This window comes from Aquarana catesbeiana, linkage group LG10 (genome assembly GCF_042186555.1).
Source record: "Aquarana catesbeiana isolate 2022-GZ linkage group LG10, ASM4218655v1, whole genome shotgun sequence".
In the NCBI taxonomy this organism is placed as follows: Eukaryota; Metazoa; Chordata; class Amphibia; order Anura; family Ranidae; genus Aquarana; species Aquarana catesbeiana.
The window spans coordinates 200,341,035-200,355,972 of NC_133333.1; the positions used below are offsets into that span (position 1 = coordinate 200,341,035).

A 14,938-nucleotide genomic window follows, 5' to 3' on the forward strand; every position below is an offset into this window, starting at 1 on the left:
GTTCTGGTTGTTTCTCCTCCCAGACCCCGATCCAATACCAGAACTACTAAACTCCTTTTTCAAAATGATGGTACTGCAGACATGGCCATTGTATGGGATGTGGCCAGGGCCTTCTTACACGGCCAATTTATTAGATTAATTACACATGTAAAATCTAAGACCAAAGAATGAGAGATATTTATCATATCAGAGGCACAGAGAACAGAGGCGACATATGTTGCTAATCCCTCTGATGACTCCAAGAGAGCATGGTTGTTGTCTCAATCAATGCTCCGACAGCTATCTCTGCAACTAGCTGAGAACAAACATTTCTTCCTCCAGCAGAAACACTTTGAAGAAGGGGAAAACATGAGGCACAGGTTAGCACTACTAGCCAAAACAAACCAGCCCTCTTCCCATATCATTGCTGTGACAGATACACAGGGTACAATTCATCACTCTACCCCAGGCTTTTTTTAAAGTTTTTAGGGACTTTTTTACAGTTGTTTACACCTCTAAAGTGCAACCCCACTTCTACTGCTATTCATGCTTTTCTAGACTAACACCCTATACCTAGTCTGTCTGTAGACAAAACCAACCAACTTAATTCCCCACTGACTGAGGACGAGCTCCTTATGGCACTAGCTCAAACGCATTACAGGCGGGTTGCCAGGTGCTGATGGATTACCGTCCAAAGTTTACAAACGTTATACCACATCATTGAAACCGACCCTTCTCAAACTATTTAATAATGCGATGGTTGCTGGGAGGCTCCCCTCTATAAATAAGGTGATCATCGTGGTACTTTTGAAACCAGGAAAAGATGCCCTGTCACCAGATTCCTATAGACCTATATCCTTACTCACTTCTGATATTAAACTTCAGGCCAGGGTACTAGCTAACAGGCTGGCTAACTTTATTCAGAAACGAATACATAGAGATCAGTCGGGATTCATACCCACCAGATCCACCGCGCAAAACTTATGTAGATTGTTCCCAAACAATCTGTATTACAAAGAACTGTTTAAAAACTTTAAGATTTCCACCTTTGGTAGAGGGCAGACATTCTATACGTATCTCAATTATATATTGGCACTATACTCAAGTCCTTCACGGAGATGCAGACAGGAGTTTAATCTTCCTAGAGGTCAGTTTTACAAATACTTGCAACTCAGACACGCTATTCAAAGCCTAGATCCTCCCTGCTTACTCCTATGATCCACCCTTTGCTGTCTGATGTCTTCTTAACAGAGAACAAGAAGGGGATGATCTCGAGGTTATACTCAAAGCTATTACAGCGAAAAAGACCTGGGACATATAGATGGGGAAGCTTGGGAACTAGGTATAACCTCTGCCCCTTTAGTATCAGTTTTGGCATCTCACAAGCTTTCTCATCTATTTCTATTACATAGAGCATACAGAACACCAGTTCAGCTCCATAAATTTGGAAACAGATTCACCACTATGTCCCAAATGCAATAGAACCAACAGGAATCTTTTACCCATGATGTGAAAATGCCTGAATCTCTTTCGTTATTGGCATTATGTTCTTTCTACCATCTCCCAAATTTTCCATTTTTCATTGGTGAATGATCCAGTTGTTTGACTGTTGGGTGCCTTGGAGATACCCTCATTCTCACTAAATGGTCACCTGGCAGTCCTGCGGCTGCTTTATGTAGCCCATAAGCTGATATTGGATATCTCCGCATGCCAAGCGGGAGACAGGGGGTGGATGCAGTTAATGCGACCTTAATACGTGAAAAACTCACCTACCAACATAGGAATGTTAGTAAAAAATGATTTTCAATATGGCAACCATGGATAGTTACTCCCAGCATAGCTCCCCACCAACTGGTGAAAGAAAGACTATTACAATTGTGATTTATTGACAAAAAGACAGCTTTGTGGTACCTAGCTAACCAAATATATTCCATTAGTGATGAAGGCAATCAGGCCATGGTAATTAATACTCCAGCAGACGTTTATGCCCCCCCCCATTTCTGTTTTTTTGTTTTACTTCCACTTATATACATAGTGAAATAGCTACCTCGCATAGCACGATAATCTAATTGGCTTCTGATGAAACTATGTAGTTTGACTTATCTAAACGGATCTATGAACATGCCTGGTAAAGTCGTTAACTCTGTGCTTTGATGTTTTATAAAGGATAAGCCTATATAAACTTACCGTACGTTACTCCTTTCATGACATGTATGGCTGTAAATGTTCTTCAATAAACTATTTATTCTGATTAAAAAAAAAAAAAAAAAAAATAAGAATGCTGCTGATGGTGTCAGATTTTGTGTCGGACTCCCCCACCCTTCCTGTAACAAACAGCTGGGCTTTTCCTTCCCTATGCCATGAAGAGGCAAAGTAGTAGGCAATAGTTGTTTTTGTATTTCTGAGTAGTATACATTCGGAAGAAGTTTATTTACACATTTAGAAAGGAATTAAGGCCAAGCAGGCAGACAGAAGTCGGACTGTGTGCGTTCACAGACTGGACTACTCCATTCTCCTGAAGCATATGCCATGGTATCAGTATTATTCATATTATACAGGATTTATATAGCACCAGCAGTTTGCATAACGCTTTACAAAATGATGGGCAGACAGTACAATTACAATACAAGAGGAATCAGAGGGCTTACAATCTAAGATAAAACGTTATATATTAAATATTTTTCCTATTCTTCTGAATATTTACAGTACTTTTTCTTACCACAAAAAAAAAAAAATTTAGATTTTACAGGAAATATATCTGCATCTGAACATCGATTTTGAAAAGCAGAACACAAAGATATTTGCGGGCGTTTCTCTCTGTACCCCAGAGCTGCTATGGTTGTACTCACCTCATTCTCTATCCGCAGCTTCAGAAGGTCTACATCTTTGTTCAGGTTGTTTACTTGTGTCACCAGATCTTCAGCGCTTTGCATGCTGGGAAGGAACTCGTCATATTTCTTATTTATCATGTCACATACTTCACCCTGCAGAAATATCAATATAAACATGTTCACAGCCAAGCCAAACATTTAGACGAGAAACCCCCAGTATTCACTACACATAAAGCCCCAATACATGAAGATACTACAGACAGCCATTTATAAATGGTCACGTTTCAACTTTTCTGCGCTGGGAAAACAGTGGATCGCTATATTCCTGTTCATCATCTACAACATACAGGTCTTTATAGCTTTTTTAAAAGGATACATTTACTTTAAAGTGGTTGTAAACCTCTGGACTTTTTTTTTTTTTTTCTTACCCTGCAAGGTGATATCAATGTGCTAGTATACCAGAGCCGCGATGACGTCACTCCCGCACATGCGTGTGGGAATTGCAAGTTATGGCACAGGGCTCTGAAGGAATGGCACGGGTGGCGTTCCTTCAGAGCGCATGCGCCAGTGATGTAATTGGCTGCATGTACACTAAATATCTCCTAAACGGTGCCCGTTTTAGGAGATATTTACACTACCTATAGCCAAGCCCTATTACAGGGTTACCTATAGGTAAAAGTTAGTGAGAGAAGTTTACTTCCCATTTTAAAACAAAGTTTGCCTATCCTTCTAGTTCCCCTTAAAAGGAGCAGACTTACCTCGTTCTGATTTGACCTAGCTATGGCTTTCTCTTAAAAGTTGCATTTCAATTAATTTTTATTTGTAATTCTTTATTTAAAATTGCATCTATGTATAAAAGTATCAAAAGATCAATTCCTCAGGTAAATGAAAAAACTGACGCCTGAGTACTGCTGGATTATGAACTCCAGGTTATCAACTAAATACACTTGATATATACTGTATATGGGAACGAATATTCACCAAAGGAAAAGCAGCCACTCATGTGCTCCTGACAGCACAGCCAGATCCTGGACCTTGTCCTGCAGCACAACATGGTCAGAGACAGGGCCAACCTACCAATACAAAGGAGCAGCAGAACAGACAAGAACATCTCTCATTCTGCAGCCCCCCCTGGCAGCACATGTACAGCAGGACCTGATAGGCTCTTAGGGTGGTCCCAGCCACGTCCAGTTCAATTACTGCAGTGCAGGGGACTACAGCAAGCTGAAATCAAGACCAATTGAGTTATTTACATTGGCCGCATTTAAAAAATTTGATAAAGCTGAAAGCTGAGATTCTGACCACTAACCACTCCTAGCGATCTTTGCCTATGGACACTAAAAACGCTATTCTAGTATGAAAGAAAAAAAAAAAAAAAAAAAAAAAAAAAAAAAAAAAAACACACACACTTCACCCTAAAGAGAAAAAAATAAAAAAAGTCAGCAGCTGCAAACACTGTAGATGCTGACTTTTTAATAAAGGACACTTACCTGTCCAGGGATCTAGGGTTGTCCTCACTTGGGCCAGTGCTTCACCAGTTTTCATGTTCCTGGCGTCGGCATGAAAAGTGAAAAGCTTACTTTTCAATTAATGAAGGATTTTGTTTTATTGTGCGGTCATTGCACCATCAGTAAAATGTACTGCACTCAAGCAACAGGGGAGGATCTCAAGAAGGGCCGCATGTGACATCTGACTTGTTTACAAGGAACTACATTTCATATGAATCAATAGGAGTCCACCAACATCTAGGCCAATGAGTAGCTGTGGGCAAGTCATGACCAGGTGCTGTGCAAATCTCACCCACCTACAGAGGGAAGTGTGATGTAAGCATGTCACCTCTCTACTTCTGAAGACCAGTCAGAGAAGGAAGGGCAACTAAGAACCATTTCTCCATAGGGAGAACACATCAGAACCTGAGTGCCCAAACCAGAACAGACTATAAAAACTGGAGGCAGAATAACCTGCTGGGGAGTGAATAAATAATGGGGCAACAGACATAAATGGAGTATATATATATATATATATATATATATATATATATATATATATATATATATATATATATATATATATATATATATATATATATATATATATATATATATAAATTTTTTTTATTATTATTATTTTTTTTTTGTTGTTGTTTTGTTTTATATGAAAATTCTCAGCAGAAAGATCAAGTAATAAATGCTGTACCAAGGGCACTGAGGCCCAAAAATAGTTTTCTTGGTGACAAGTTTACAAGTGAAATGACAAATATAGTAACACACCGAGTACAGAAAATATGCAACAGAAGTAACACAGCAAGCTAGTTACTCAGGGGGAAGGCTAGGAAATGAACATATGGTTCAGCAGCCTATTGACCACTTGTAGTCTATCATTCTAGAATAGCATAGCACTTAGTTTTTCCCATGAAAGCAAAACTTTCTGAAGATCTATTACATCATTTGTTCAGTAGCAGTGTCACACAAGTTTCTGATGTTTCAGGTCACCTACAATGAACCTGCATGGAAGGCAGCCACTGCTCAACTACAGCAAATTACTGCTACTGGCAAGCTGCTACACCAGAACTCATAATAAAGGGCACTATATAGTCTCTTCAAACATGGCTACATAACCAAAATGCTCACTGCTTTCCATAGCACATCTGCTTTTCTCCCTGTGACAGAGTCACTTGTTCTCGATGTTAAACCCAAGGTTCTTAGAGGGTGTGAGTAAAAGGCACACTAAATTAGAGGGAAAGTAAAACTGGATGGCTATTCTCTTAATAGCCAAAAACAAGACATCTCTCAATAAATGAAACAGACTTGCAAAACTTTATAATGTACTCGCTTTAGCTTGGCACAACTCCATAAGAAGCCAGAGGAACACTTGGTCCATCTCTCATCTCGTTGGAGTACCTCAACTGCTTCTGCAAAAAAAGGACATGACTACGGTGCTCCCCCAGAAAGGAGAAACACCTTTGTGCTCTCAAATGGTGGGCCAGGTCGTTTCTTCTGCCACAGACAAAAGCATCTTAACAATCCACTGCTCTCCAAGCGACTTATCCTCCAACGTCACCATCCGCTGCTCTCCAAGTGACTTCTCCTCCAACGTCACCATCCGCTGCTCTCCAAGTGACTTCTCCTCCAACGTCACCATCCACTGCTCTCCAAGTGACTTCTCCTCCAACGTCACCATCCACTGCTCTCCAAGTGACTTCTCCTCCAACGTCACCATCCACTGCTCTCCAAGTGACTTCTCCTCCAACGTCACCATCCACTGCTCTCCAAGTGACTTCTCCTCCAACGTCACCATCCACTGCTCTCCAAGTGACTTCTCCTCCAACGTCACCATCCACTGCTCTCCAAGTGACTTCTCCTCCAACGTCACCATCCACTGCTCTCCAAGTGACTTCTCCTCCAACGTCACCATCCGCTGCTCTCCAAGTGACTTCTCCTCCAACGTCACCATCCGCTGCTCTCCAAGTGACTTCTCCTCCAACGTCACCATCCACTGCTCTCCAAGTGACTTCTCCTCCAACGTCACCATCCACTGCTCTCCAAGTGACTTCTCCTCCAATGTCACCATCCACTGCTCTCCAAGCGACTTCTCCTCCAACGTCACCATCCACTGCTCTTCAAGTGACTTCTTTGACTTGCACTCTCTCATGACTGAGCAATAATCTCACCCAGACAAAAACTATACCACAGTGGAGTAAAAAGAATCAGGTCTGAAAGTCCCCTTATATACTCACTGCCTTATACACAGTATAATGAGACCACACACACAAATCACTGTTTCATTCGCAGGTAATCACTGGGAAGATTCAAGTGCATCAGTCACTGAATCACTTGTGTCCAATCTGAGCACCCCCATAACAAAGTAATTAGAAGGGATTAGCAAGCAGTTGCCGGGCATTTAGAAAGTGATGCTTTTTGAGCATTTCACCTGCATTTGGGATGCTTTCTGATCACTCAAATTTCATGAAAATGCTAAAGTCTATTTAAAAATCATCTGTGAGCAGCTAGAATAAAGTGCAGAGCATATTGTTCTACTTCAGACAGGTGAGCTTTACATACTATGTGTGTTTATTGGCAGGTTCTAATAAGCCTAAATCCACTGTTGTCAGTCATACAGTAAATTGTCAGGTTTGTCTATGACTGAACAGCCACATTTATAGTAACACGGCATTAGCTGCACATCTTCAAATGCCAGCTCTAGGATCTTGTGTCAGGACAATAGTTTACAAGTACATACCAACGCTGCACTGTCCTAATATGCAATGAAGAGGGTTGTTCTATGCAATTCCAGAAGCAGACAAAGATTTCTAGGTTAGGGGAAATATCAGGTAAAGATCAAGGGATAGTTCCACTTAGAAGTCAACTCAGATCAGGGAATGTGCAGAAGCAACAAGAACCAGCAACCCAAGAAGAAAGGTCATTCAGCAAATTCCTCCACATTCCAGTCAGAAAAATGTTGTGTGGATCCAAATCTAATGCCCAAATTAAACCATACAAAAGGTGAGGAGGGAGGGGATGGAACCTCGGTCAGGTATTTATTGCTGTGTGTGGTGGGTTTGCCCCCATTGATTGCATTTACTTACTTCCTGTCCAGTCCACGAGTGTCACAAAGAACAGGAAATTGCTGGATATCTCTCCCAAATCAAAGAGTTTAAACATCTTATTCTAGGCTTACAGGTAAAAGTCACAATCAGAGGTTTACAACCACTTTGAAGTCTCCTGTTCTCTTTGTATTGCTTCCTTTATGTGAAATTCCCTGGTGATCCTGCCAGTCCCCCTGCTTTCCTATTTCAAACAGACTACACTAGGCACAGGAGCCCAGCCATTCCAGTGTGGTCAGTTTTCATATTTGCACTCTACTTGGAAGCTTAGTGTGCCTGTCCTCCAATGATTAGACTTGTGCTGACATGCCCGCCCTGCACAGCCATTCACTGGGAAGATCAGTGTACTGCGGTTTTCTACAGTCTCTTCCCCCACCTCTCTAAGGCCCCTACACAGCTGACAACATGGGTCCATATGTGATCACTTATAAATTTAACCGCTTCGGCCCTGGAAGATTTTACCCCATTCCTGACCAGAGCACTTTTTGCGATTCGGCACTACGTCACTTTAACTGACAATTGCGCGGTCGTGCGATGTTGCACCCAAACAAAATTGACGTCCTTTTTTTCCCACAAATAGAGCTTTCTTTTGGTGGTATTTGATCACCTCTGCGTTTTTTATTTCTTGCGCTATAAACAAAAAAAAAAAAAAAAAAGAGAGAACATTTTGAAAAAAAACGCATTATTTTTTACTTTTTGCTATAATAAAAATCCCCCAAAAATATATAAAAAAAAGATTTTTTTCCCCTCACTTTAGGCCGATATGAATTACTCTACATATTTTTGGCAAAAAAAATAAATAAATAAAAAAAATCGCAAAAAGCGTATATTGATTGGTTTGCGCAAAAGTTATAGCGTCTACAAAATAGGGGATAGATTTATAGCATTTTTATTTTTTATTTATTTTTTTTTTTTTTTTACAAGTAATGGCGGTGATCTGCGATTTTTAGCGTGACTGCGACATTATGGCGGACACGTCGGACAATTTTGACACATTTTTGGGACCATTGGCATTAATACAGCGATCGGTGCAATTAAAAATGCATTGATTACTGTAAAAATGTCACTGGCAGTGAAGAGGTTAAGTGTGTCCTAGTTTGTGTTCTAACTGAAGGGGGATGTGGACTGTGTAGGGGAGATGACAGATCGACGATCTGTCTGTTCTCCCCTCAGAGAACCGGAAACTGTGTATTTACACACACACAGTTCCGGGTTCTCTGTGTCTCAGCGGTGATCGAGGGAGCCTGGTGGTGATCGAGGGAGCCTGGTGGTGATCGAGACCGCCGGGCACTCACATCGGCTCGGGGGGCGACATACAGAGCGTGTGTGTGTGTGTGTATATATATATATATATATATATATATATATATATATATATCTCTATCTATCTATCTATCTATCTATCTATCTATCTATCTATCTATCTATCTATCTATCTATCTATATATATATATACACACACACACACACACACATATATACATACATAAACAAACACACACACAGGTGTTGCTTTGCATTTCTATCACATGGTGTCACATGGTGAGGCTCACATATACTTTAACCGTTTGCCGACTGTATAAAACGTACACATACGACGGCAAGGAGGCTCTGCTGTGCAGGATCATGTACCTAGCGTGTGATCCTGCACATCCAAGTCTGGGTCGCATACGTGCTCCACTGGCGACCCGCTCTGATTATACACAGTGGGAGCTGATCTGCGGGTACCACGGACTCAATGTCCACCAACACCCGTCGATCATTAGGTAGAGAGCCAGAACAGCGATCTGTCTATGTAAACAAGACAGATTGCCGTTCTGTCAGTAGGGAAGGTAGTGATCCTGTGTTCCTGCAAAGCAGAGACATGGATCAATTCCTTTCACTAGTAAAGCCCCTCCCCCACAGTACACACAGTTAACCCTTTGATCGCCCCTGATGTTAACCCCTTCCCAGCCAGAATCATTAGTACAGTAACAGTGCATATTTTTAGAACCAATCACTGTATTAGTGTCAATGGTCCCTAAAAAAATTTCAAAATATTGCAGCCCCGTTATAAGTCGCTGATTGCTGCCATTACTAGTAAAAAAAAAATTCCATAAATCTATCCCATCGTTTGTAGACTCTGGCTATGACTTTTGTGCAAGCCAACCAATATACGCTTATTGGGATTTTTTTACCAAAAATTTGTAGCAGAATACATATTGGCCTAAACGTATGAAGAAATTTGATTTGTTACATTTTTTTTATTGGATATGTTCTATAGAAGAAAGTAAAAAAAAAAAAAAACTTTCAAAATTGTTGGTCTTTTTTTGTCTAACTGCTTCCGGACCAGCCGTCGCAGTTTTACTGCAGCAGGGTGGCTCCCCTGCGTGAAACCACGTAGCTGTGCGTCGGCTCGCGGGGTCGGGATAGCAGGCGAGCGCGCACCACCGCACAGCAGGGCTGCCGATGCTTGTGGCCGACGGTCGTGATGACTGCCAGCCATGAGCGATCGTGACCAGGAGACACAGAATAGGGACGAGTGTGTGTAAATACACACTTCCCTGTTCTGTTGTGACAGGAGTGACAGATCATGTGTTCCTATTAGCTAGGAACCACGATCCATCACTTCCTGTAGGTAGTCCCTCCCCCTTCAGTTAGAATCACCTCCCAGGGAACACAGTTAACCCCTTCCCTGCCCCCTAGTGTTAACCCCTTCACTGCCAGGGACATTTTTACAGTAATCAATGCATTTTTAATCGCACTGATCGCTGTATTAAATGGTCCCAAAATTATCCGATGTGTCTGCCATAATGTCGCAGTCACAATAAAAAAAAAAAAAGTCGCAGATCACCGTCATTACTAGTAAAAAAAAAATAATAATAATAATAATAATAATAATAATAATAATAATAAAAATGCCATAAAACTATCCCCTATTTTGTAGACGCTATAACATTTGGGCAAACCAATCAATATAAGTTTATTGCGATTTTTTTTTTTTTACCAAACATATGTAGAATACATATCGGCCTAAACCAAGGAAAAAAATTGTTTTTTTATATATTTTTGGGAGATATTTATTATAGCAAAAAGTTAAAAAAAATGTGTTTTTTTTCACAATTGTCGCTCTTTTTTTTTGTTTTTAGCGCAAAAAATAAAAACCGCAGAGGAGATCAAATACCACCAAAAGAAAAGAAAGCTCTATTTGTGGGAAAAAAAGGACATCAATTTTGTTTGGGTGCAACGACGCACGACCGCGCAATTGTCAGTTAAAGCGACGTAGTGCCGAATCGCAAAAAGGGCTCTGGTCAGGAAGGGGGTAAAATCTTCCGGGGCTGAAGTGGTTAGTGCAAAAAACAGTACAGAGTACACTGACCACTCCTATCCCCGTACAGTACACTGACCACTCCTATCCCCGTACAGTACACTGACCACTCCTATCCCCGTACAGTACACTGACCACTCCTATCCCCGTACAGTACACTGACCACTCCTATCCCTGTACAGTACACTGACCACTCCTATCCCTGTACAGTACTGAGGACACAGACCCTTCCTATCCCCGTACAGTACAGAGTACACTATAGGTGACAGGTCCTCTTTATTACCTTCACCTCCTCCACCCTCCGGGACAGCCGGGTGATTTTGGTTCCCAGGTCCTCCTTCTCCAGCCGCCCAGAACTGGCCAGCACTTCGGTCACAAACGACGCCATCCCGCCAACCAACAACCCCCCAATCCGTGCCCAGCGCTGACGGGGCCGCTTTCAAACTGGAAGAGTGAGCCCAGAGCGCGGGGCATGCCGGGATTGTAGTCCTGCCTATCGCGGTCCCCGAACACCTCACACTACACAGCTCAACAAGGGAACTACCAGTCCCGGCATGCACCGCGCACACTCACTGACAGCTATAGAGCCAGGTCAAGCTTCCTAAAGGATGCTGGGAGACGGGGTCTTCTGCGTGGCTGTGATAGGGTGGAGCGAGAAGGAGAACAGCCGGTGTGATAGGTGCAAGGTGGTGGGGGGCGGAGTCTGATGGATAGCCTTTTCTATGTACATCCGCTCTTCTGTGCTCGCTAATGTTTACATTACATTACCCATAGAGGGGAGGAGAGGGCTCATTACTGACCTCCTGTGGCGGGAGAGGATCATTGCTCTCTGTTCCCTTATTGGGAAGATTCCACATCCAGGAAAATAAGAATAAAGTAAAATTGAAGGAAAAAGCTGTTTTTTTTTATAATACAAACAATATTGGCTGAACTGTCGTGATCGGCTCTCGAATGCTGTGTACTAGCGATCAGATTATCATACGATCGATTCGAAAGCAGTATTTTTCGTACAATTTTCTGATCATGTGTTACGGGCCATTAGTAGAATAGTTTGTACCCTGCCAGCATGTTGTAGTTAGGGTGACCACATTTCCGGGGTGGGGGTCACATCTCCAGCTCTGAGGGGTTCATGCTGGGACCTGTAGTCCTTCGCTTTTGGGGGGGGGTCACATCCCCCAAAAACAAAGGACTACAAGAGTTACAGCATAAACCCCTCAGAGCTAAGGATGGGACTCCACCCCAAAATGTAAAGACTACAAGTCCCAGCATGAGCTTCTTAAATCAAAGGGTGTGAATCCCCCCCCCCACAATTGGAGGACTACAAGTCCCAGCATGAACCCCTGAGATCTAAGAGTGTGACCCCATAGATTTCATGGGTTCATGCTGGGACCTGTAGTTCTTCACTAGTTGGGGGGCGGGGGTCGTCAAATCTTCAGCTCTGAGGGGTTCATGCTGGAACCTGTAGTCCTTCACTTTTGGGGCGTCACATCCTCCAAAAGTGAAGGACTACATGTCCCAGCCAGCATGAACCCATGAGATCTAGGGATGTGTCCTCCTCCCATCCCTTTGAGGGTGTCATCTGTCTTCTGCTGCCAGCTCATCTGCCGTCATCTCTGCAGTAAGTGCCTCATGACACACATCGTGTGCCATCCATCCCCAGCGCCCAGCCTCACCTCTGAGTATTAAGAGTTGCTCTCAAATCCTGGCAGTTCTCTTCCCTCTAAGCATGCTGCCAGAGAAAATTGAGGAGGAGATGGGTGGAGCTAAAGCAGTAGTAGAAGTTAAATCCACCTCCGCTCTGAATGCTGGGGCCTCAGCCTAGCTCTGTGTTGAGCAGCAGGCGGTCCTAGTAACCAGTTTGGGCAGTGTAGAGCCAGTGGTGAAATAAGGTTAAACGGGTCTCGGCCGGCCAGGACTAGAGCTGTCAGTGAGTAAAGCGGCAATGCGTCGAAATGTACAACCAAACCCACCCCCCCCCCCCCCGGCTGTGTCAGTTTCATTCCGGGACACTGTATTGTCCCGGAATTAAGGTGCCTGGGACAGACCTGCAAAATGCAGGACTGTCCCAGGAAATCCAGAACACATGGTCACCCTAGTTGCAGTGTAGGACCTTTGCTGTCTGTATAGAAGCAGTGGTCACTCTGCAGAGGTGCATGGGCCTTAACTTAGGGTGACCAGACATCCCCGGTTTCTGGGGACAGTCCCCGGATTGAGGACACTGTCCCCGGACCAAGTCTGTCCCCAGTTTTGTGCCCGGATTGGATTTGAACAGGGGCTGGGGCAATTTCAAAGACAGCCAAAGACAAAAAAAAAAAATCTGAATTGCACCCCCCCTCCTCTGCCGCTCCTACTAGCTTATGGGGGTTTATTTTTTTCTATTATCTGTGCCCCTTTCTGATGATCATGTGCTGGTCGGAGCGGAGGGACTATTTCTTCAGTTTCAGGCGCATGCCCATTCAGCTCCACTCACATGTTCCTCTGCCTTGGCTAAAGTCCCGGCCAGCCGCCTGCCTGTTTATCTCCTTGCCTTCCCTGGTGGAGTGATCTTCCTCTGCTCCCCACCCAGTAGTAGCCTGGGCCCAAAGAGTAAAGCCCCATACACACTATCAGATTTTCTGCTGATTTTTGTCTTCAGATTTACCAAAACCATGTAGTGCAAGGGCCTGCCTGATTGCATACAAATTGAAACTCCTAAGGTTTGACCTCATATTATATGGTTTTGGTAAATCTGAAGGAAAAAATCATCAGAAAATCTGATTGTGTGTATGGGGCTTTAGACTTGACAGGCTGTGAGGCGGGCAGCGGCAGCGGCGACGGGCAAAGAGTCGTCGATTGTTGCCATTACTAGTAAAAAAAAAATATGTCCCCGGATTTCATTTTAAAAATCTGGTCACCTTACCTTAACTCAGCAAGGGGTGTGTCGGACCTCTGCAGGGTTACCACTGCTTCTCCACAGAGAGTCAGGGTCCTTCTCTGGAACATGCTGTCAGAGGGCAGGCTTTTCTACTGGAGCTGTGGCTGTTTTATAAGCCCTGGTTCAAACCTTTACTATAGGTTCACATCATAGGTGTGCGCAGCCTCTTGCATTAGGGTGTGCACCCCAAAGCTCAAATACATATGCATGTGTATATGTACTGATGGTGTCAGTAGGGCAGTGGACAGTGTCAGTAGTTTTATTTTTATTCTTTTTAAATTATTTTATTTTGTAACATTTTTTTTTTGTGATGAAATATCAGTGCTCTAAACAGGGGGGAATATGCACCACACAAGGCGATTAGGGTGTGCCCAGGCACACCTGGCACACCCTGTGCACACGCCTATGGTTCACATCTATGTGGCTTTTGGGGAGTCACATCCTCCAAAAGTGTTTTTCCGGTGCTTTTTGCGATGCATACTAGCACAATATGCTATTGTTTTGCAGGGTTCTTTTTTTTTCAGCGGGTTCCCCACTGACAGCTGAATGTAAAAAAGAATTGCGGGCAGGTCAAGAAAGAGGACAAGTGGGGATGCTTTGTGCAAAACCACTGCATAGAGCAGGTAAGTATAACATGTTTGTTATTTTTTTTTCTTAAAAGGAAACTTTAATGTTACTTTAAAGCATAACTAAAGTCAGAATTACTTTAGCTACAGTGGTTTGATGCTTACAAGATCCCTTACCAGTGCCGGCATCAACTCACTGGCTCCTTCTGGGTCCCATCTTGACTTATGGAGTATTATGGAAAGTGGATAGTGTTATCTGCCCTCTGTTATAAATGAGCCCTATTGTCTGTGAGGGTGTTACTGGTAGTATTGTGTATTAGGCCCCTTTCACACTGGGGTGGTGGGTGCATCAGCAGTAAAGCATCGCTATTTTTTTAGCTGTGTATAATTTTCACACCATGCAATAAAATGTGATTGTTGAAAAAAATTAAATTGCTTGCCTGCCAGCCTTAGGCAGTGTCATGCAGGAGCCCCTTTATCCTACAGATAAATGGAATTTCACTAAAAGCCAAAAACAACTAATTTGAAAGGAAGGAACTAGTAGACCAAGTGCATAGTTGCCAACAGTCCAGATTTTCCCGGGACAATCCAGATTTTGGGACCCTCGTCCCGATTGGAGGCTGTCCCGAATCGGGATTTTACATAAGGAAATTTGGGAATGTTGTTTTTTTTATTTTTGGAGCAGCTGGCTCCAGCAAAATGGTGGCCGGCGCCACCGCTCGATCTTCCCCCTAGTGT

The 14,938-nt window shown here is 43.1% G+C and overlaps 1 protein-coding gene across 1 annotated transcript in view; it reads right to left on the bottom strand.

Annotated features, from left to right (window-relative positions):
• The window catches only part of ZW10 (zw10 kinetochore protein), a 63,936-nt gene extending 52,714 nt beyond the window's left edge, over positions 1–11,222 (bottom strand). The window contains exons 1-2 of the mRNA XM_073603098.1: positions 11,004–11,222; positions 2,829–2,963 (exon numbers count right to left, since the gene is read on the bottom strand). Coding sequence (XP_073459199.1) covers positions 2,829–2,963; positions 11,004–11,108 — 240 coding nt within the window. The 5' untranslated portion in view covers positions 11,109–11,222. The remainder of the gene's footprint in view (positions 1–2,828; positions 2,964–11,003) is intronic.
• Positions 11,223–14,938: the final 3,716 nt, after the last annotated feature.